We start from the raw sequence: 23364 nt of genomic DNA on the forward strand, positions 1-23364 counted from the left end.
AGCTGTACTCCTTTCTCGACTGAGTGATTTTGAGAACCACTTGCTTAGATATCTCTCGGGGAATGGAAGATAACCGGGCCGGTCTCCAGATGTTGGATTCGGTCTCTCACACCGGAGTCGAGAGAAGCTCACGTATGAAAGGGGTTCTGGGGCAGTGAATTCCCGGTCGCAACAACTGGCGATCCTGCGGTTTGGCGTTGGAGCAGGCTAGGCGGCTCTCACACAGCCGGTGCTAGCCAAACTATGGGACGCGGATAGTCGGGAAGGAGGTCGAGATATAACTGGGCTGCGAGTTGTGGCGGATGCCGAGCGCCGTGGTGTGACCTGGAGATTTCTCGTGAAATCGTCGTTCCACTTACTGGAAAGCTGCAAGGTTGGACTGGGATAATCAGCGTCTGCCATTCAATTCCGAGTCTTCGGCGGAGAGACCGAAGGAGGGTGGGCGTCACAGCAGGTTGGATGAGCGGAGGGGAGAGGAGGGCGGGTGGTCAGGAGGAGGCATTGTGTATAATACAGCGTGCGTGTGTAAGTGATCACTCATGTGGCATGCAAAGGGATGGTAGCCGGCTGCGCTGAGAGTAGGAACTTGCATCAAGATGGGCAGAGACATGTCGCCGAACGTGGGATGTTGGGGAAGAGGGGGCGGACCGACTGAGTGGTGATCCAATGAGAGGAGATCGGTTGAGACAGGCAGAACAAACCTAATGGATGAACTGAGGCAAGGAGAAGCGCCTTTGCCAGAAAGCGCTTCCAAAGCGATGAGGACAGATCCTGCAGAGAATAGCAAGATGTTACCACGCAATAGTCGCGAAGATGAGGAAGAGTGATGCGTTCACCGAAGGCTTTGGGTGGGGAGGGACGGGGAGGGGAGGGGGCATGCAGATAATATAACTAGAGAATGTCACTCCGTGTAGCTAACTATAGAGACAGCGAACCGCAAGGAACCCAGCTGTCTTCGCTCTCAAATGGCCGCAGCAACAATAGATGCAACAGGGGATGGGCATACTTCTTTTAGACGCAGATTCAAACGGAGCCAAGACTCGACGAGTCGCTCAAGACACCTTAGCACGAGCAGAAGCTGTGCTATCCCAGCATTGCTGCTCCGTATCCTCCTCATGCCTTGGATCTCATCTTGTCTCTCCGCTCCTCCGCCGACGTCCTTCGGTCGAGTAACATCCCCAGACAGCAGCTCGGATACAAGTCAAGTGCGTGCTCGTTCTGGTCGTCAAAAGCCACGGTCGGCTTGCATGTAAACCTTTCGTGTATGTGATTGCCACCCCAGGTTTGAATGTCTGTCGACCAGAGGGCGGCTGACCGCTCGGCTCGCATTTGGCCTGCACACAACGACGGACTTGATCTTCGACACAGGCAGACGTGGGCTACAAGCATTGAACCTAACCCATCCATGGATGCTCAGTAACCTACTTGAAGCATACGGTGACTGATCGGAGTAGCGGACGTAAAGCCGGGCTAGGGGCCTCCCCCACCCTGAAACGGCACATCTGGAAGTGCCAACGCTACCAGGTTAAAGAGGCAACCATAATAGAATTTGTGCGCTTCCAATGCAGCATGGTGCTCCAGCCTCTTCTCTTCCTTCTCCCCTCACATTTTGGTCTTGCTTCCTATTGCTATATACATATTCCTACTACATTCTGCCACCTGTGGTCCCTCCATGTGCCGTGAGCTTGTCTGCCCCGCCAGTCCCGTGCACCGCTTTTCCTAGTTTAGACACGCTCAAATCTAGCCGGACAGTGCGTCGACAGGGGTGGTGGACAAGGATGATCTGCCTCAAATTACGACATACCAGGATTGCAGAAGAGCGAGAAGAGTAGTATATGAAGAACCTTCCCCGCAGTGCGTAGGCATGTAGGCAACTGGCAAAGTGACCCCGGCCCCTGGACAAGTTCAAGCTGTCACTGTCAGCGCAATCATCCCGTCCTCGGGGAAGTTTGGCCAAATTAGCAAAAACACAGAGCATGCCTACTCGGTTGTCATGGTACACAACATGAGCGATAGTGAGGAGGAGCCAAGTTCGTGCCCATTTCTGAACTTGTGCTACGAATATCCGTTGGAACAGGCAGTGTATCGACATAGAGGACATAGGACAGAATCGGACAAGAACCAAAAAAAAAAAAAAAAAGGTTCGGTGGCGAGGCGTACCCAAATCTTTAGCTGAAGCCGTATGTGCATAGTGGGGATCTTCTACGAGCAGACAGTTTCTTCGTGCGGCTGTAACCCTGCCGCCGACTAACCTCCACAGAGAGTTGCGCCACAATACGTAGCAGTACAAGGTTTTCTCGTTGACTGTCGCCCATATGCACCAGTTATGAAGCTGTAATAATGAGCTGGTTGATTCACGTCATCTCTTTGGCAGGCGGAGATACCGCCGACGACCGGACAAGTTCGGATACACAACATTCGGCTCGGATTACTGCTTGCGCTAGGTGATGCTAATACACGTACGCGTGGGCACATCTGATGGACTAGCATGATCATCTGCGTCCCGAACTGGAACCTGGTCAGGACACGACACACATTTTTCGGTCCTCAGAGTTAGATGCGAAGGGAAACCTAAAGCGTGAACCGAAACCCAAATGAATAGTCATCCCGACGCCATGCCAAATTTTTGTAATCCGATAACCTCGAGTGGCCTAGTCTCCTAATGCACTAAAAGCAGTCCGGGTATTTGTCCTTCTTAGACCTTGATAGCGGTCTCAAGCGCCTTCCTCTTCTTCTCGGTGCGCTTCTGTGCCTTGGCACCCATGATACCACCACCCCACTGCTTTCTCGCCTGCTCGGTCTTCTCGATGTAGCCATCCTTGATGGCAGAAACGAGCTTAGACAGCTCGTTCTTGTCCTCAGAGCGAACCTCCGTGAGAGCGAGGACAGCAGCGGTCTGCCCTTGATCAGCATCTCAGCAACCACGATTCGGAATTTGCTTACCTTCTTGTGAACAACGGTACCGAGACGAGCCTTGCCCTTGATAATGGCGAAGGGGACGCCCATCTTGCGGCAAAGAGCGGGGAGGAAAATGACCAGCTCAATGGGGTCAACGTCGTTGGGGATTAGGACGAGAGAAGCCTTCTTGTTCTCGATGAGACCAACGACGTGGTTGAGACCATACTTGACAGTGTAGGGCTTCTTGCTGACATCCTCCTTCTTCTTGCCCTCCTTGATGGCAGTGGCCTCCTTGACGAGACGCTCCTTCTTCTCGGCCTTGGTCTCAGGGCGGTACTTGTTGAGGAGCTTGAAAGCCTGGGCGGCAGTGTTGCGGTCGAGGACGTGCTGGAACTGGGCAATCGCAGGGGGGACCTTGAGGCGCATGCTCAAGATCTTCTTCTGGCGCTGAAGACGGACGTACTCGGGCCACTTCACCATACGGGACAGGTTGCGGCGAGGCTGGATGTCCTGGCCGATGCCGAAGTTGCGGGGCTTGCGCTCAAGAAGGGGGTTCTGAAGAAGTGGTCAGCCTTCACTGAGCTAAGCGGACCGGGTTGCGAATCTTGGTACTGACCTTGGGAGCCTTCTTAGAGCCAGCCTTTCCCTGAGGGAAAGGGGCGGGTGCCACCTTCTTACCGGACTTGGGAGGCTGTCATTGAGAAAGAAAGACATCAGCGAGTTGTTCAAATCAACTTGTGTCTTCCCTGAACTCTAAAGAGAAGGACGGCGAGAAGAATTGATGCCTCACGGCAAATCAGTCCTCTGCCGTCCTCTCAAGCCAAATCATCATCATCGCACCGTCCTGCGATGTGTGCGTGCGAGCAACGCAACGACAGGCGGGCGGATGGAATAATCACAATGCGCGCAGGCGACATTGGATGTTCTGGCCACGAGGGCAAACGAAGGCGTCGACGTTCGGTGTGCACTTACCATTTTGTCGGTTGTCGTGATACTGCCGTGGAGGGGGGATGGATGAGGGACGACACAACGCTGCGAAGGCTCAGAATGGCGGAGACGAGAAAAGGTCTGCTCCAGAGTGTGGGCTGGAGTTAGGGCACAAAAAAATTCTGGCTGGTGGGTTTGCGATAAGGCGTCAGTACGTGCTGCAGAAGAGCGCTATCACCACGTGACTCTTCACCCCCGGCTCGAGTTTTTTTTTGGAGAGGTACCCGTACTGGCTCCGTAAGGTATCTAGGTTCCTACCCCCTTAAGGTAGGTACTTTGGGTGCAGGTCTTGGGGAAGGTAGCAGGGTCATAAGGAGGTAGTGTTGCTCCGATTGGTTCTTTGACCGAGAGCTCACCGAACTGCCGGTTTTCTGAGCACCTGACGCTAAGGTACTCACCTACCTTCCCTGTTGACGAATTGCCCGTACCTAGTTACTCTGTTGTCAGCCGAAGGGGGATTTGTGTTTTTCTCGCAACGCTTTACGGGATTCTATCACAAGGCCAGCTTTCCCCGTGGCTTGAAAAAGCTGGGTTTTCCTTCCCTCGGCGCCTCTGATTTGGGCCGGTAAAGAGTTCGCCACGCTCGTAACTGTCAGCGTCAGCCGGGCCCAGGTCATCGCCATCATGGCCCCTGTCCTTTGCGCCAACTGCAAGATAGAGCGTGCTCTTGTGAAGCGACCCAAGAACCACCAGAAGCTCTGCAAAGCCTGCTTCATATCAGTCTTTGAAGAGGAGGTACACCACACCATAGTGTCCTCCGCTCTCTTCGCTCCCGGTGAAAAGGTTGCCATTGGCGCATCTGGTGGCAAGGACTCGACAGTACTGGCAAGCGTGCTTAAGACCCTAAACGAACGATATAGCTATGGCTTGGAGCTTGAGCTTCTCAGTATCGACGAAGGAATCAAAGGCTACAGAGACGATTCACTGGAGACGGTGAAGAGGAATGCTGTCCAGTACGACATGCCGCTGACCGTCGTAGGCTACGACCAGCTGTATGGTTGGACGATGGACCAGGTTGTCGAAACCATCGGCAAGAAAGGAAACTGCACGTATTGTGGAGTCTTTCGCCGGCAGGCGCTGGATCGCGGCGCCAAGATGCTGGGCATCAAACATCTTGTTACCGGTCACAATGCCGACGACGTTGCTGAGACCATTCTCATGAACCTCTTGAGAGGTGATTTACCTCGCCTTGGTCGGAGCACTAGCATCACCACTGGCGACGATTCCAGTGACGTCAAACGCAGCAAGCCGCTGAAATATTCGTACGAGAAGGAGATAGTGTTGTATGCTCATCACCAAAAACTCGACTACTTCAGCACCGAATGCTTATACAGTCCTGAAGCCTTTCGAGGCACTGCACGCACCTTGATCAAGAACCTCGAGCGGGTGCGTCCCAGCGCTATTTTGGACATAGTTCGGAGCGGCGAGGACATGGCGCGACTCGTTGCCGGCGCATCCAGCAACTCATGCGCGTGCAAGGGCGACTCTGGTCGGGTTGCCGAGGACGATTACGCCAGTGGCTGCGGCTCGCAAAATGGCAACGGGTCAAAGGGGGAGATCGCTCGGCTGGACGCTCAATTGAGCCAGACTACAGACGACGCAGACCTGGTCACAGACTACACGACAGCGGTAGCCGGAAAGACGAAACCCCACGCAGACATAGTTGTTGGACAGCCGAAGCCCTCAACGCAGCAAGCGGCGACGAACGGTCCCCTTCAGAAACTGGGCAGTTGCGAGAGATGCGGTTACATGTCAAGTCAGGCTGTCTGCCAGGCCTGCCTCCTGGTAGACGGGCTCAATAAGAATAAGCCAGAGATCCGCATATAAAACAGGCAATTTCCATCCTTTGCGCCCCTCTTCATGTGCGCCACCCATCAATCACGGACAGGAGAAATCAATGAGGTTGGCACACTCATATGTAGCTGGAAGAATAAGGTTTATTCCTTGGCCGAGATGACCAAGGCTATCAGAGTACGCCTGAGTGTTGAAGTAGAATACATTTCTTGGTATCATCCCGTGCATTACGAGAAACGCTTCTCTAACTGTGCCTTTGTCAGTTGCGATGCCCGAACTTGGTTTCCAGAGTGAACTTACCCTCCAAGGGTTGTTAAGTTCGAAGCCTGGAGGGGCTTCGGCGTTGTCGATTTGACCTCGCAGGTCGCCCGTGAGTCGACGGTCGCGATCCATCACTAGTGGACATGAGGTTAAATATCACGCCAATTGCAAGAAAAAGTCATAATCTCGGAGCGGTGCGTACTTTGCTGCAGCCCGATTGGTTAGCGTTGGCCATGGCGAGACGCGCAGGAGAAAATACTAACTCTGTCCCATTGATCCAGCCCCCAACGAGGTTTCTTTCCACCATTCTGGACGTATTTGATGACGTGCAAGCCGGTGCCGGTAATGCCAAACATCTGGACTGGTCTTAGCGTCCGCAGGTATGATCGAAGTGTCCGCGTCTGGGTAAGCATGGGTAGCTCTCACGGCAACCATGATTCCATAGGGAATCAGAGTCTCGAAAGGAACAGGCATTGTCGCGGGTGACCTTCCAGTCAAGGATGCTCAATTGATTTCCTGTGTACAAAGAAGGAAGGAAGAGGCAGGTAGCGAAATCAATGCTTGCGACTGTCGCGACTCTAGGTCGAAGCCGAGGTCGAGGTCGATGGTGGGATGCGGCGTTGCAGACTGCCGGCTTCTTGAGCTCAATATACTGGTTGACGATGAAGTCGCTGTCGTCGTTGACCAGCGGCTGGTCCAGATCAATGGCACCACGTGACTGTCCGGACATCAAACAATTAGAAGCGTTTTGACTGGTCGCGGGCATCAGATGTGGATACCAGTCTGCACTGTCTAAATTGGCACAGCTCTTACTGTACGTTATACGGGCCAGGCAGGTACCTAGGTACCGTATGTACCTGGCCAATGTAAGCTCTCATTTGCTACAGTCGCATCCCTCGGGAACAGGCGGCGAGTACCTCAAGGTGGTCGCTCACGGTTGAGTCGCCAACGTGTCGCCCCTTTGCTCGCGCATAACTCGACCTAGAACTCGACCTAAAAGTCAACCTAGCATCTTGGAGCTACCACCCGCCTACTCAATGTCAACCTAGACGAGATAGATTGACGTCAATACCCCGCGCAACGCGTTTCTCGTCCATATCAAGCACCATTCTGATATTCACTGGGCCGCTCGTATCTCTGGTGTATCGCGCGCGCGCGCGCGGGTAGTCGATCCCGACGCATCAAACGAACCGAGCCAAACCGCGTCGACATCGCCCAGCGCATCGCCAGCCTTAGCCACCTTTTCTCCCCTGGGTAGCTATGGGCTGTGGGAACCGCCATTGTGTTCTTTGTGGACGTGTTGCGAAGCAATAACTTTTCGTCTCGAACGATCCGTAACGAGCGTTGTGCGACAAAATGGCGAGTGCGCATCTTACCGAAGAACAGCTGCAACAAAGTGCGGTGTTGTCAGAAGAGGAGCCTCAGAAGAGCGCTACCCATTCGGATGAGGATGCTGAGCATGAATCGGCGCCCCCAGATGCTGTCGAAGATGGTCTAGGGAGTACTGAGAGCCCGTTGACGAACCCGAATACCCACGATGACGGCTTTTCAGACGCATCTGGCGATGGGGACGAGCAAAGATCCGCCAGTGCCCTGGCAGACGACCTTGAGATGGGCGAAAACACAGACGATGCCAGCGATCTCTCTCATGCGTCTCTTGAGGATAATATGGATAACGATTCTGAGGAGGACATGGGTGCGCGTACGGAGCGCGACGGTGATGACGCCTCAGCTGGCGCGCGAAGTCGGAGCAGTAGTCTTCTGGACGATATCGAAGAAGATGAGGCTGAAGGCGTCGGTGCTGTTAAGATTCGACCGGGGGAGACGGATGATGAGGCGGAGCTTGATAGCGAACACTCGGACTCCCAGAGCGAGTCTGGAAACGAGTCTGACGGTGCCGCAGCATGGGAAGACGCTGCTGGGGGCGAAGAAGACGACGAGGAAGAAGGCTCTGAGGATGCTGCGCCCAACACATGCATGTTCTGCAGGCAAGACGAGGACAACGATCCTGGAGAGGACTTTGAGGAGTACCTAAGCTGCGTCGTGTGTGGCGAAAATTGTGAGTGGCTAGGCGTGTCTTCGAGGAGAACCACGAAGCTGACTGATTGTGTAGCACACCAACATTGCGCCAGAGAAGCAGATGTTGTGAAGGAGCTCACAGGTAAGCTCCTCAGCTATTTGCCTAGTATTTCAGGTGCACTGACAAGACGATGTCTCAGATCTTCAGCAGTGGAAGTGCCCTGAATGTGCTGCTCCCGATGATGAACCGTCTCTTGCGGCCTTGGCCGATGTTTCTCGTCGACCTGAGCCCGAGCATGAAATTGAGCTTGAGCTATCGCCTTTTTCTAGGAGGTCAACGGCATCTCAAGTGGCGCGCGACTTGCTCCCCCCTCAGAAGGGGCCTGCGAAACCTGACTCTCACTCGGTCTTCAACCAACTTCTGCTAGACGGCGACCCTATGGATGGATCACGCGTTCTTCGAAAGCGAAAGACCTCTTCCGTCGAGGCGGATGAAATGGTGATGTCTCTTCGGAAACGTCGCAGAAATGCCTCCAAAGATCGAGAGACCAGCCATGGCTTGAATACGAACCAGGATGCGTCTGACGGTCCTGCAGAAAAAGAAGTCCGCCGCAAGCTGCGACTGAACCCCGCTAGGAAATCCCAGGCTGTTGTCGTTACCCGTCGCCAACGCTCAATAATCGTCAATATGCGAGTAAAGCCATCCTCACTTCGCCGCGTCTTGTCCAGAACAGCAACATCAAATCGGAAGAGATCGGATAGGAGAGATGGTGCCTCGTCGCGTGGTGGTGTTTCAACGGTCGTGCCATCAACTTTCACTGCGACAGACTATTCACATCCCTTCTATTCTTTCTATGACCGCGAGACGGATGAAATGAAGACCAAGCCGTACGGAGGGATTCTCAGCGAGGCAGAAGCCGACACATCCAGAACCTTGCCTGCCAATGATGACCGTCGGCGATTCGACGAGGCGAAACAAAAGGCGGAAGAAGTCTGGAGAGCTCGTCTTCAAAGTACTCAGGCTATCTTGGGAACACCTGCCAAGAAGCCAAAGAAGAATGCTGGACCGGCAAGCCAGATCGAGTGTATCGATTTTGGCGGTTGGGAAATCGACACGTGGTATGCGGCACCCTACCCAGAAGAGTACAGTCGGAACCGAACTCTGTACATTTGCGAGTTCTGCCTCAAGTACATGAACTCAGATTATGTAGCCTGGCGTCACAAACTTAAGTGTCCGGCCAAGCACCCTCCGGGCGACGAGATATACCGACATGGTTCTGTTTCTGTTTTCGAGGTTGACGGCCGAAAGAATCCAGTCTACTGCCAGAATCTCTGTCTGCTGGCCAAGCTCTTCCTTGGATCCAAAACACTCTACTACGACGTCGAGCCTTTCCTCTTCTATGTGTTGTGTGAGTATGATGCTCTCGGCTATCATTTCGTGGGTTATTTTTCCAAAGAGAAGCGGGCGAGCAGCCAGAACAATGTTTCCTGCATCTTGACCTTACCAATCCATCAACGAAAAGGCTATGGCAACTTGTTGATAGATTTCTCATATCTGCTTACTCGTGTCGAGCGCAAGACAGGATCGCCCGAAAAACCACTTTCCGACATGGGCTTGGTTTCTTATCGCAACTACTGGAGGCTAGTGCTTTGCCGTTATCTCTTGGATCATATATCGGATGCCAAGGCAGCTGCTCATGGCTTGAGTGTCCGGCAGATGTCTGATGATACGGGCTTGACACCCGACGATGTCATATCGGCTCTCGAGGGTCTTCGGTGCCTCGTTCGCGACCCGCACACTGAGCTATACGCTTTTCGAATTGACCTTGCATACTGCACCGAATACATCTCCAAGTGGGAGCGCAAGAACTACGTCAAGCTGAATCCGGACGCGCTGACTTGGACTCCGTATGTTATGGGCCGAGGCAATGCTACCAACTTTGAACTTGGCCCAGCTATCAGCGCCATCGCACCCCGCGAAGACGATGAAGCCCAGAAGCCGGCTGAGGAAGCAGTCTCGGTTCTCTCCCAACATGAACCTGCTATCAACGGCAATTCTGTCATGGGAACAGGAGAGAAGGCCACGGCGATTGAAAGTGCGCCATCAACCAATGAAGATACCGCAGGAGACGAACTGGATGAAGCCGAGGTGCAGCCGGCGGTTTACGAATCCATGGAGTTGCACGAGGACGATCTTTCAAATGGCGACAGCGGCTTGGCAGCGGCTCATGAGGAGACATACCAAGAAGTCCAAGCGACACAGGCCGACCTGGATCAGGTTTCCCTAGACAACTGGACGCTGCTGTACAGGGATGTCCCGCCGTCGAGGTTCGAGGTGTACCCGCCTCCAGGAGGCCGTCGTGCAGATCGGCCGCGGTCTAGCGTAACGCGGCCGACGGTACCTCGAAGCAACAGTAACAACTCGCGACCACGACGGCCGGCCGGTAGCAGCAGCAGCGTCAGACGGCCAACATCAAGCCGGCCCAAGAGCTCTTCGTCATCGTCGCGTAGGAAGACGGGTGGGACTGGGCGAGGGCCTGGACGATGGCCTAAAGGTACCAAGAAGAGCGACTACGGCAACGCTGACAGCGGACCTGGTCTTCCGCCGGCCTGGATTAGAGAAAGGACGCGGCTGGCGGCTCTCGGAGGTACAATTGGAGAGGATGAAGGGTCGAGGCTGGAGAACCAGGAATCAATCGATGTGGCTCGGGTTCAACTCCAGACCGGGGCACAGCCGCCCACCTTGATGGAAGAAGCTACCGGAGTTGAAGACAGCGGTCACGGAGACGCGGGTGGCCAAGCAGAGGATAAGTAAATGCCACAGCTGATACCCCTAATTATCATTTCCTAGGCGTTTGGTCGACATACTGTGTGGTAGAAGATATAGTAATTGAAAACTTCAAAAGCGGTGCTTGTTCAGCAGGCGACCGGAAGCAGGCAGTCGCTGGCTTAGTGCTGCTACGTCATCAAAGGAATGCAATGTTACATGGATTGGTTATCTGCTTGCTTGAACGTTTGAGAAGAGTGTTTGAGAACGCGGCGACTCCAGGTAGGCGATGGGAAAATGCGCCAGGTTAGGCAGGGTTTGGTGGTTGGGGTCCATCTCAGTCAGTTAGGTACCTAAAGGCCAGGTCAGGTACCTCCCTCGGGTGGTTGATGCGTCGCAGAAGCACAGCAAACGCAAAGCACTGCGCAACTGCTACCGTGCCACGGTACCGCAAGGTTAGTAGGTAAGGTAGGTAGGCAAGGTAAGAAAAACGGCAACGGAACGAAATAATGGCGGCTCAGCTTCCAAAACGGCCCCAAGGTAACCCTGCTTCACTTCGCTGTACCTAAGGCACCTTCCAATTTACGACTGGGGAGCAGGCGCCAACGCGGGTCGTGAGGTGAGGACCTCAGGGACTTCCATACCTAACCTTACCTTACCTTAGGTAGGTGCCTTAGGCACCTTGATATGCCTTGGGCACTTAGGTAACCATCGTATCCACATACAACCTTAAGGCACCTACACTCCTCCTGAGGTAGGTACCTTACAATGATGGAACCCATAGCCCAGTAAAGTACGTAGCTAAGGCCCTACCTAGGGTGAGGACCGTAAGGTAAGGTAGCAGTGACCTCATCAGCCAGCCATAGGTGCGTATTTGGCCAGCTCAGAGCCAGCATACCTTGGGCACCTATCCGATGCTAAAAGCCATAGTCAGGATGTTCACCTCGCCATACGGGTTTCTTACTCAAGACCCTAGAGGTTAATCAAGACGTCTTTGGGCGCGACGGTGATGGTCGTCGGGATGCTTGTGCGTTTAGGCGCCAGCTCTCGGGGGCGCGCAGTGCCGTTTGATTGATTCCAAGAGCCCATTCCCACAGGTTGCTGTACCTATGCAGAGAAGGTACTGGTGAGGTGCGAGGTAGGTAAGGTACGGTAGGTGCAGGTACAGGCCGAGTGCAGGCACAGGCGCAGCGAGCACAGGTGCTCTGGTGCGTAGTCGTGTCTCCGCTCGCCAAGTCGCATTACGCAGCACCCTTCGCCGCACATACTGGGGCACTGCCAGAGGCGTGACACTCTCCATTCGCAAACCAAACTTGACTTTTGGCCTGACCTGTCATCTATCCAACTTATCTGTAATCACCTTACCCCAACCTTCCCGACACCGTACATCCAAACATCGTGCCTGTGCCCGATTTTTGGCCATCGGCACTCCTAGCAAAACAGGCAAGTCGGACCGTTGTTACCATATCGCGATTTGCGTGCTGTACAGGATTGAGAGGAAGCTCTGCCCTGTCAAGCCGCCTTGCCGTGTCATTCGGCATCGCCTCTGGCCCTTTTGCCGCCATTCTTCGTCCACTTGCCTCTTTCCCGCCCCCTCTACCCTCCCACGACTGAGCGTCTCGACCCATTCAATCATTCACTCGTTCACCTCCTTCCGGGTTACAAGTGATCGACTAACAAGGGTGCTCAATTTCCCACAGGCGTCCAGTAACAACTGCCTTGGCCTCTGCAACCAGGCCCGTTTGCGACGCCGAGCGCCCCATCAACGGTCATTTCGATTACTCGTGGGACCGGCCCAAAAGGTATTTCGTCAACCACAACCTCTATCGTCGACGAACTGCCGACCGCAGCCCCTCTCCGTCTTCAGCTACGTTGTAATATTGCGGTTCTCGCTGACCGCATCGATCTTGCTGCCTTCAGCACCCAAACATCACCGGCGAATACAGGTGACCTTGTCTGTCCGCCGACGACTCGCCTGCGTTGGGCCCAAGCGCTTTCTCGCCCGACTGCGCTTGGTAACTTGCGCACTCTAGAACCTGTCGGAAGGCTATCTTGCCGACTTCTTTCTCATCGGCCTCCCGACGCTCCCGATAGTTTACCGGAACATCCTACCAACGGCCCCGATATCGCCCAACAGTCTGTTGCCTCGTTTACGAAGCGAGCTTAATTGGCCATTGCCTGCCATCAAATTACGATAGAAACCAGCCGTCAAAATGTCCAAAGTCATCCGCAGTGTCAAAAATGTGACCAAGGGCTACTCAAGTGTCCAAGTCAAAGTCCGAGAAGGTGCGTCCTACACCGCGTCATTCCATTTGAGTACACTTGTGGCCAGTGGCTAACTATCATCTTTTGTCTAGCCACCAGTAATGATCCATGGGGTCCGACGGGCACTCAGATGAGTGAAATCGCTCAGCTGACATACAACACGTGGGTTTTCTCCCTGCCCATGAATCAGCCGTCGCATTAATGGTTATCTACAGATCGACCGAGTTTTACGAGATCATGGATATGCTAGACAAACGTCTCAACGACAAGGGCAAGAATTGGCGACACGTTTTGAAAGCCCTGAAGGTGCTTGACTATTGCCTGCATGAAGGGTCTGAGCTTGTCGTTACGTGGGCGAGACAAAGCATCTATATTATTAAGACACTGCGCGAGTTCCAGTACATTGATGAAGACGGCAGAGATGTTGGTCAAAACGGTATGGTTCTTTTGTTGAGCAGATTCTACCGTGTATTCGTTGACTAACTGGGCGGACTAGTCCGTGTTGCTGCAAAGGAACTGACCGCGCTCATACTGGACGAAGAACGGCTACGGGCTGAGAGAAGTGACCGCAAGTCATGGAAATCTCGCGTCACCGGCCTTGAGGAGTTCGCACCTCAGCAGATGGGACCCACGCAGCCGCGGCCTCGTCGTCGTCAAAGCAATGAGGACGACACGGAGTACAGGCTCGCCATTGAGGCCAGTAAGCACCAGGAGGAGGAGGATCGTAGAAAACGCGCGAGCCGCGCTGCGAACGAAGCCGAGGACGATGACCTTGCCAAGGCTATCAAGCTTAGCAAAGAAGAGGACGAACGACGTCGGCGAGAGATGGAGGACAGCAACGCGTCTTTGCTATTCGACGACACACCGACGCAATCGACGCAGCCGCAGTACACTGGGTTCAACCAAGGTTATCAGCAGGGCAGCGCTGTTGATTTCTTTGCCAATCCCATCGATCAAAGTCAGTTGCAGCCGCAGCCCACAGGCTTCATGCCGAATGCCTATACGGGCTACCAGCAACCGCAAGCGACTGGATTCCAGAACGGTTACGGCGGCGGCTTCGGAATGCCACAACAGGGCATGAATATGGACCCTTACGGGCAACAACAGAGTATGCAGGGGTTCCAGCCTCAGCCGACAGGCTACAATCCCTACGCCCAATCACAAGTTCAAAGCCCTGCTCCTCAAGAGCCTGTCGCACAACCAGGAAGCAACAACCCTTGGTCGACAGGCACCATGAAGGCGGGGAACCCCATGAAGCCTATGCAAACAGGGTCGAACAATCCATTCGCATCGTCATTTGGTCGCCCGCAGCCTCAAAGTCAGCCTCCCATGCCAGCGATGCCATCTCTTGGCAGTCTTCCGGAACAAAAGACACTCTCGACGTTCAACCAACCACAGCCCAGTTTCAACCAGCCGAACCAGGGATCTGCTGCCTTTGGCGCTCCGCAGAAGGAGTTGACGGAGCATGAGGCGAAGTTGAATGCACTGCTTGCTGGTGGTGATGGCATGGATACATTCGGCAACACGGGTCAGACGCGTATCCCAGCACAACACACAGCGCCTGGGACATTCGTCAATAGTGCTGGAGCAGGTGCCAATCGCCTGACAGCGGAAGCGACGGGAAGCAATCCATTCCTTCGATCCCAGTTTACCGGTATGCCCAATATATCATATGGCGCTCAGATGCCTGCTGCGACAGGACCGGCGGGAATCAATGGTAGCAACAATCCTTTTGCAGCGACTCGGCCGCAACAGCAGAACACCCAGGCGCAAGACCTCATACAATTTTAGTCCCATTTGTCTTTTTCTTCTTTTCTGCTTTCGGGTCGATTGTACGGAGTGCGCCAGGAAGATGTGCGGCCGGCAACTGCTGCCTACGTGTCATTGGCGTTATCAGAACAGGCTGCAGGTAGCGCGACGAGGAAAATCAGATTATCATTCGTATCGTATCGTATCTTACACACGTTCTCTTACTTAGAGGCTTGGCGTGGGATAAATTTTCTTACTCTTATTGGGGTGTGATCCCCTCCTTCTGAGGCCAAAATCCCAAACATCCGTGCTATTTATCACTCTTATTATTGCTTGGCTGTCTGTCTCTCTCCCTCTCCATCTCTCTCTGCTGTCTGGATTTGCGGTCAGTGATCTTTTCGTGGTCATCAGCCACTCGTCATCATGTTTTGCGATACCTTGTGCGCATAGTGAAGGGTTCCCACTGGGGAGAGAGGACGGTCTGTAATGGTTATTGCTGTAAGTAAATCGCAGAGTCAGGCCAGATAACATGCATGCAGGTTGTGGAGATTCAGGGTGACGGTTGTAGAGCTATTGGATGCCACGCTCGTATGGCCTGTGAAGTCGCTGGTAATGTGTAATTGTAAATATAGCTAAGGTACCTTTGGTCAGTTGAGGCAGGATGAAGCTGCACATGATCGCTCCTGCTCCTACCTGAACTTCGCTGCCAGCTTTGCTATTGGCTCAGCCGGCAAGCTCTTTTGTCTGGCCCAATCACAGGACATTGCTGTCCTCAGGCAGCAACGTCGAGTAGCTACCTACGCCAGGTGGATGCTCTCGGTCTCCACTTGAATGGTCGAAAATTACTAAGCCAGTACGTGCCTAGGACTCGGAACGCCCAGTGAAGGCGACGGCATTCCGCCCAAGTTCATAAAAAGTAGCAATCCCTTTGCTTGCACCTCACTCATCACGGACAACAATCTGCGTATTCGACCACTCTCTTCTAACTGACTGTTCATCTGTGACATCGAGAGTAGTTTTGCTGCTTCTAGGTGATTACCCATCTCCATCGCGGCTCAGCTCTTCTTTACCCTGCCCGGTTTGATTGGTTGCCGCCCCACCCCGGTCCCTCTGGCTAGATACAGTACCTTCCTGCAAGCGACGCGCTGTAACATCCCTTCTACCCACCCCAGCCATTTTTTCTCCACGTACCTCTTCTTTCTGTTCCGTGCCTTTGCGCGACACTCAAAGGGAGAAAAATCTCCTCGACCAGCTGTATACAACACCACAGCTTCCCACGTCACGTCGCCAATCTATCCGCTCGACGCGCCCACCGGTCATCAACACCGACGGCCGCTTCCGATCCGACCGCACTGCATGACCGTCCATAATTGATTGTAGGCGACTTCACCTGCGTCCGCGACTCAGATCCCCTAGTGCGCGTTCTCGCACTCATTCTCCTCATCCTCAACCTCAGCACCAACAGTCGCTGCTAGCCTGCATCCATCATGTCTGGCTTTGGCAGCGGCAGCTTTGGCGGCTTTGGCCAGAGCAACAACCAACAGTCAACTGGCTTTGGCGGCTTCGGAGCCAACAACGCGACCAGCACCAGCACAGGTAAGGCAAAACTTGCGTCGTCGCAACCACCAGCGATTCTGTCGCAAAGCTTCATTCAGACTAATCAACCATCCCCACTAGGCTTTGGATCTGGTACTGCTACGAACAGCGCCTTTGGGTCTACCAACAATACCAACACGAGTGGTGGCCTTTTTGGCAACACTACTGGTGCCTTTGGCGGTGGTGGCACCTCTTCAAGTGAGTTTTACATCCGACATGCTCCTTTTATCTGCATTGAGCAGTATACTAATTATCCATTACCCTAGGTGGTTTCGGTTCTAACACCAACACAACCTTCGGAGCCTCAAAACCTGCTTTCGGAGCTTCTACGTCTACTGGAGGCGGCCTTTTCGGCTCCAACAACAATAATAATACCAACACTACTACCCCTTCTTCTGGGTTTGGAGGCTTTGGCGGGAATGCAACTGCAAGTACGTCATCTCCCTTTGGAGGATCTGGCGGAAATTTGTTCGGCGCCAGCAAGCCTGCCTTTGGCTCCACGACGAACAATACCACCACTGCCACCGGCACCACGTCCTTGTTCGGCGGAAACTCTGGCACCGGCTTCGGTGGCAACGCCGCCACCACTGGAGGCTTTGGCGCATCTCTAAACCCGGGCATCGGTTCAAATGTTGGCGACCCTCCTGGCACGGCCATCACACCGTTCCAAGCGCACCAGGAAAAGGAAACTGCCGGAGCCGGAAATCAGTCAAACGCGTTCCAAAACATTCTCTTCCAAGAACCGTACAAGAAATGGTCTGCGGAAGAGCTGAGACTGGCTGACTACGCACAGGGACGCCGTCATGGTAATGCCAGCGGAGCAGGCGCCTTTGGTGTTTCCAACTTTGGCAGCACTGGCTTTGGTGCGACAAACCAGCAGTCTGCAGGTTTTGGATCGGGTGCTTCGACCGGAGGTGGCTTGTTCGGCGGTGCCAACAACAACACGAGTGCGACGACGGCCACGACCACCGGTTTCGGCGGTGGTTCCGCTGGAGGGTTCGGATCCGGAGGCGGTCTGTTCGGCAACCAGCCCAAGCCAGCTACTGGAGGCCTGTTCGGAGGCGGCAGCACGACAACATCTCAGCCCGCTCAGTCGGGCGGGCTGTTTGGCACAAGTTCGGGGGGTGGATTCGGTACCACAAACACGACCAGTGGATTCGGGTCCACTAACAATAATGCTACCGGAGGAGGACTCTTTGGATCGAACAATACCGCTGCGAACCAAGCCAAACCCGGCGGCTTTAGTTTCGGCAACACCGGGGCCACGACCGGTGGATTCGGAGCGAGTAACACGACCAGCGCATTTGGTTCGAACAACACCACCACCAATAATACGGGCACTAGCGGCGGGTTATTCGGCAACGCTGGCCAGTCCAATGGAACTGGACTTTTTGGCAACAATCAAGCCCAAAGTCAGCAGCAAGGAACTGGATCAGTCTTTGGCGGAGGTGGGTTTGGCGCGCAGAATCAGCAGCAAGCGGGCTCGTCTCTTTTCGGCAACCAGCAAAAGCCGGCCACGGGCGGCGGTGGTCTTTTCGGAGGAGGTGGAACGTCGACTACCGGCGGACTCTTTGGCGGTGGAGGCGCCCCTAACAACTCCTTCGGCGGAGCAGGCACGAACAACTCAAGTGGCGGTCTCTTTGGATCCAAACCCGCTGCTACCGGTGGTCTGTTTGGATCCAATGCGGCAAGTCAAGGCACGAACGCTGGCGGGGGTCTGTTTGGCGGTATGGGCACAAATCCCCAGGCGCAACAGACAGGCCAATCTTCTCTGTTCGGTGCCGCCGGTCAGAACCAGGCAAAGCCCGGTCTGTTTGGTACTTCACAGCCCGCTGGCAACAGCTTGTTTGGTGGACAGAACACCCAACAGCAAGGCTCTTTGTTTGGCGGCAATAACGCACAGCAGCAGCACCAAGGCTCTATTCTCGGTGGCTCCATCATGGGCAATACTCAAGGAATCAACTCAGGCCCTCAGTCGCTGACAGCCAACATCACTGATGTTTCGGCCTTCGGGTCGCCGTCCTTGTTCTCCAATCTCTCAGGTGCTGAGACGCCTAACCCAGGACCGTTGGCCACGCCCCTGTCTAACAAGTCAAAGCCGAGACGCAGCTCCATCCTTCCGATGTACAAACTCAACCCTGCCTCCGCTGCCCGCTTTGTCACCCCTCAGAAGCGTGGGTTCGGATTCTCATACAGCACATACGGCACTCCTGGCGGTAGCCCATCCAGCGCCGCTAGCACTCCGGGAGGAGCCAGCCGCAGCCTGTTGGGGTCGTCGAGCCTCAATCGAAGCTTAAGCAAGAGCGTGTCGACTAGCAACCTGAGGAGAAGCTTCAATGCTGAAGATAGCATCCTCGCGCCTGGCGCTTTCTCGGCTAGCTCTGGACCGCGCTACTACGGGAGCAATGGCAGCGTCAAGAAGCTGATAATCAACAAAGACATGCGTAGTGACCTATTCTCTACGCCGACCAAGGACAAGCCGTCTGCAGATCAACTCAATGGGTCTCGGAAATTGTCGAAGCGCGTAAGCTTTGACACCAGCAACGTGGAGGCTCCGGAGGCTGACGACGTTGAACCCACCAACGCCTCGACGCCCAGGAGTGTTCTTCCCCAAGACTTGACTACTGCTAGCATCAGTGTCAACGGATCAAAACCCCCTACCGGAGACCCGGAACAGGTCAAGGGCAAAGAACTCGCCATCGTTCATGAAGAAGACGTTTCGTCTCAGATACCGGAAGTGGCAAACGATGGTCTCGATAAGGCCCCTGGCTCATACTGGATGAGTCCTACCAAAGAGACTATCGCTGGCATGACTAGAACGCAGCGGCAGAGAGTTGGAAGCTTCACCGTGGGAAGAGATAACGTTGGATCTGTGAAGTTCAAACCCGAGGTTGATTTGACCAACATTGACCTCGATGAAATATTCGGAGGGATCGTCATTCTCGAAACCCGCTCTGCGACTGTATATCCTATCGCCGCCAAGAAACCTCCTGTTGGCAAGGGCTTGAATGTGCCTGCTCTGATCTCCTTGGAGCAGTCCTGGCCACGGGGTAGAGAGAAGCGCCCTGGCCATGATGTCAAGCGAGTTGCCAAGCATGTCGAACGTCTCAGGCGCATTGAGAACACCGCTTTCGAAGAGTACAACCCCGATACTGGCGTTTGGAAATTCTCGGTCGAGCACTTCACTACGTACGGTCTGGACTACGACGAGGACGAAGAAGAACCCGAACAGTCGGATGATGTCTTGGTTCGCGACAACCAAAGGCACGGCGCCCTTCCCCAGCTACGTTCTCGTGACTCCGAGGCAAGCCCTGGGGAGAATGACACAATCGACTTTCGCAGAAACAAACGACGCGCTCTCCCTGGTGCTTTTGAAGAGAGGGATGAAGAGTACACGGGAGAGGAGCATGATGATCTCACACGTCCGTTCCAACCCCAGTCTTTTTTAGAAGATAGCTTCGCGGGTTCGACCTCGAACGCTCTGGTTCTCTCAACGGAAGATGAACCGGTTGACGAGCATGATGTCGAATATGGCATGTCTGAGGAAGAGGATACGGCGGGAACTCACTTCAGACGCCATCTTGCTGCGCAGCAGACAATTGACTCGCCAGATGGTGACATGGTTGCCCCAGCCAGCGAAACTCCCGGAGGCATTCTGCGAGCCAGAATGCGAGCGCTGAAGGGTTCAGCCACTCCTATCAAGCTGCAAGTTGCCGGAGGAGACGAATGGATGAATATGCTGCAAAGATCCGTTAGCCCTCAGAAGAGAGACCGAACGTTCTTGCGAAGTGTGAATGAGATAGCATCGCGATCGCACGCGGCAGAAACAGAGATGGGCCAAAAGGGGCGTGTTGTGTCAGACGGACGCGGTTTTGCGACGAGCATCGATTTGATGAACTCGCTGTTTGAGAAGGCCAAGGCTCCCACCGCCGCGCCCTCGGGAGGATTTGTTCAGGTTGGTGAATACTTCATGGTCTAGGGACCCCCCTCTCATTCGTTGTTCGCCGTTCGGGCCAGAATACCAGGCGGCTTTGTGTAATTAATTTTGAGATCTTACTGAGGCAAATTTTCGTCTAGTGGCCCTATGAACGACAGACCAAGTCCTTTGCTGACCAGTCCAATATGAGTGAAGCCGATCGCTCCTTCCATAACGCCATGAGACCAAGCTGGGGACCAGATGGAACTCTGATCTTTGCAACGACTCGCGAGCCTCTTGGTGCACCATCCAGGCGCACCAAGACGGATGATCTCATGTTGACGAGGAACGTTGTTCAAGCACGAGGACGATTTATTGAGGCGGCCAAATTCTCCAATGAGGCAAGTCAAAGGGGAACGAGATAATGGCATGGTTCATGGAGCTAACTGGTCCCAGGCTTCTGCAAAGGCTCTCAAGAATCAGTTGAAGATGACGCAAGTAGAGCTCACTGGGGGCGTACCCGGAACGACTCTACATGCCGATACCCTCATGTCTCTTTTCCACGACCAAGACACCACCAGCCCTGCCAACGCACATGAAAGGTTGGTTTGGGAGCTCGCCAGCATTCTTTTCGACGGACCCGCCTCTGCCGATGAAGATCTGGGGAACGAATCTCGAAAGAGTCGTTTGTCCAAGTTTTGGGCGGCGCTCGTTAATTCTGCATCATCTCGATCGGTTGCGCTTGCAAGGTCTAGCGAAGAGAAGGCCATTGCAGCTTTGTCAGGGCACCGCATCCAAGACGCGTGCAAGTACCTCTTGGATGGGAACAACTTTCGCCTCGCAACCTTGGTCTCGCTGATTGGCAGCAATGATCAGGCTAAAAAGGACATGCGCGAACAAATTAATGAGTGGCAAGACGCCAACTTTCTTTCCGAGTTTGCCGACCCCCTACGCGCCATTTATGAATTGCTGAGCGGCAATTCAGGCGTGTGCGAGGGAAAGAAAGCAGTACCTCTCGAAGACCGCATTGAGTCGTTCATCATCTCACAGCGTTTTGGCCTAGATTGGAAGCAGGCCTTTGGGCTCAGGCTCTGGTATTCTATTTCACGCAATGATCACCTTTCGGCAGCTGTTCGTCTGTTCCGGGAAGACATAACTCAAGACAGAGAACAGCGTCCTCAGACATGGTATCTTGAACAAGGCATACCGGCACTCTGGAACGATCGACATTCAGAAGCTCGCGAGGACCTTCTGTGGGGTCTCCTGAAGCTGTATTCAGATGCCGAGACTGACTTGGAAGCTGTACTGCGACCGGAGAATAGTCAGCTGTCGCCTCTAGACATTCGGCTGTCTTGGCAGCTCAGTCGCGCCCTGCTATCCACAAATAAGGTATCCTACGGCCACAACGCGTCTGAGAAGGCCGATGCTTCGACCATCGCTTTTGCCGACCAGCTCGTCAGCGAAGGAAGCTGGCTGGAAGCCACGTTTGTCTTGCTACATCTCGACAACCCAGACATGCGAGCGAAGGCTGTGCAGGAGAATCTTTGTCGGCATGCGGCCCTACTGGGATCCGAGACGGGGAGCAATTTCACAACTCTTACGCAGACACTCAAGATACCGACTTCTTGGATCTGGGAAGCTCAAGCCCTGTATATGAGAGCTGTCAAGAAAGACGCGGCAGCCGAAGTACATTGTCTACTCCGAGCCGGTTCGTACCCAGAGGCACACAATGTGCTCGTTCACCAGGTCGCGCCATCGGCGGTTGTCAGCCGCGATTACGACGAGCTGGCGGTTACTCTCTCCCGTTTCGAAGGCCACGACCATGTCATTCCTGGTTGGACCCTCGGAGGTGAGGTCTACAAGGCCTTTTTGGAGCTTGTGAGCCGCCGGAAGCAACGGCAGCAAATTTCCATACAGGTGCTCGATAGGCTTCTGTCCGGCCTGCCAGCTCTGCGAGAGAGTGCCGAGAGTGGAAATATAACCAGTCTGGCAGCAATCTCTGAGATGGGTTCACTCGTGGCTAAGGTGACGGCGGAAGTACCGAGACATGATCAGGTAAGATCTCTCTCTAAAATCAGTCTTGTATCAATGGCCGGGCTAACATGTTGCAGGATAATGTCACTCGAGTATTGAGCCTTCCCCTCACTGAAGACGCCCATCTCAAGCATGCGCTTAACATGAGCCTTTCCTACTACCGAGGCTTAATGGCGGGGGGCAGATGATGCATTGTGGATGGGGTTTGAGACATGGTTCACTGGGTATGGCGAGCGGCATGGTATTTCGACTGCCCTACGAGAAGTTTCACGGGCATTCATGTGTTTTTGTGTTGTCTTAGTATCCACGCTCTGATTCCAGAGCATAATTTGTATTAGAACATTCAATCAACATACGGATATAAGTTGCCGTTGTTTCTTACTGTCACTCTTCTTCTTTCCGATGACCCCAGAAGCCTTTTCCGTAGCTCACAAGAATCTCATCGCCTTTGCCAATACCGCCTTTCCCGCGGCCATTCTTCCCTTCGGACAGCACAAACACAGCCATACATCTTTGCTTGAACCTGTGACACCAGACCTCACGAAACTCGGCATTTGGTCGCTGGGCAATGCCTCGGTAGTCGTTTATGAATCTGGCCTCATTGCCGCCCGTGCTGGCGTCAACGGCAATCTCGGCGTCCCTGTCCAGCCATAGATCGTAGTCGGACTTGGATGGCGAGTCTGGATGGACCGTTCCGAGGTAAGGAATGATGAAAGCGCCTGGTTTAAGATGCCGGGCGGCAAAAAGACCGCATTGGCCTCTCGCCGGATGGACGCTCTCAAAAATGGGAGTGATTTTGACCAAAGGACTCGGTAATGCCGTGTCTTGCACCTGAACTTCAGGAAGCCCTGCTGTCTTTTGTGTTATCGTCTGTCGCTGCGGTTCGCTAAGTGAACGGCAGTGGACTGGCGCCGTGAGATAGACTAGCCCTGTCGGCCAGTTCTTGGGCTGTACCACCACCATGCCGGCATCTGGGCAAATTGTATGTCCCGAAGCCCTTGATGTCGCTGAAGACTAATAAGTCAGACCATTCCCAGGCACGAAGATACGATGCTGAGCCAGCTAATGTGGCCCGAGC

General features: G+C 54.1%; 6 protein-coding genes across 6 annotated transcripts; 4 read left to right on the forward strand and 2 right to left on the reverse strand.

The window, feature by feature from the left end:
* Window positions 1-241: 241 nt before the first annotated feature.
* CGGC5_v014825 (uncharacterized protein) lies at window positions 242-2092 on the reverse strand (the record flags this gene model as incomplete). Its single annotated transcript, XM_066153157.1, has 5 exons — window positions 242-324; window positions 360-379; window positions 702-771; window positions 1805-1910; window positions 1985-2092. 5 exons carry the CDS (start codon window positions 2090-2092, stop codon window positions 242-244), a joined length of 387 nt encoding a protein of 128 aa, XP_066007524.1.
* Window positions 2093-2695: 603 nt separating this feature from the next.
* Window positions 2696-3873, reverse strand: RPL8B (60S ribosomal protein eL8; the record flags this gene model as incomplete). The annotated part of the gene is made up of 4 exons (XM_032019607.1): window positions 2696-2896; window positions 2944-3453; window positions 3515-3589; window positions 3871-3873. The coding sequence occupies 4 exons, from the start codon at window positions 3871-3873 to the stop codon at window positions 2696-2698; spliced, it is 789 nt and encodes a 262-aa protein (XP_031883287.1).
* A 636-nt stretch (window positions 3874-4509) lies between these two features.
* ncs6 (Cytoplasmic tRNA 2-thiolation protein 1) lies at window positions 4510-5712 on the forward strand (the record flags this gene model as incomplete). Its single annotated transcript, XM_032019606.1, has 1 exon — window positions 4510-5712. One exon carries the CDS (start codon window positions 4510-4512, stop codon window positions 5710-5712), a length of 1203 nt encoding a protein of 400 aa, XP_031883293.1.
* A 1584-nt stretch (window positions 5713-7296) lies between these two features.
* mst2 (Histone acetyltransferase mst2) lies at window positions 7297-10774 on the forward strand (the record flags this gene model as incomplete). Its single annotated transcript, XM_032019604.2, has 3 exons — window positions 7297-7999; window positions 8054-8101; window positions 8160-10774. 3 exons carry the CDS (start codon window positions 7297-7299, stop codon window positions 10772-10774), a joined length of 3366 nt encoding a protein of 1121 aa, XP_031883352.1.
* A 2165-nt stretch (window positions 10775-12939) lies between these two features.
* ent1-0 (Epsin-1) lies at window positions 12940-14782 on the forward strand (the record flags this gene model as incomplete). The annotated part of the gene is made up of 4 exons (XM_032019603.1): window positions 12940-13012; window positions 13084-13153; window positions 13207-13427; window positions 13488-14782. 4 exons carry the CDS (start codon window positions 12940-12942, stop codon window positions 14780-14782), a joined length of 1659 nt encoding a protein of 552 aa, XP_031883291.1.
* A 1445-nt stretch (window positions 14783-16227) lies between these two features.
* Window positions 16228-22474, forward strand: NUP145 (Nucleoporin NUP145; the record flags this gene model as incomplete). The annotated part of the gene is made up of 7 exons (XM_066153158.1): window positions 16228-16336; window positions 16418-16534; window positions 16603-20291; window positions 20414-20657; window positions 20709-20750; window positions 20824-22307; window positions 22364-22474. 7 exons carry the CDS (start codon window positions 16228-16230, stop codon window positions 22472-22474), a joined length of 5796 nt encoding a protein of 1931 aa, XP_066007364.1.
* Window positions 22475-23364: the final 890 nt, after the last annotated feature.

Source organism: Colletotrichum fructicola (assembly GCF_000319635.2).
Source record: "Colletotrichum fructicola Nara gc5 chromosome Unknown KSG_Nara_v1_contig09, whole genome shotgun sequence".
Lineage (NCBI taxonomy): Eukaryota > Fungi > Ascomycota > Sordariomycetes > Glomerellales > Glomerellaceae > Colletotrichum > Colletotrichum fructicola.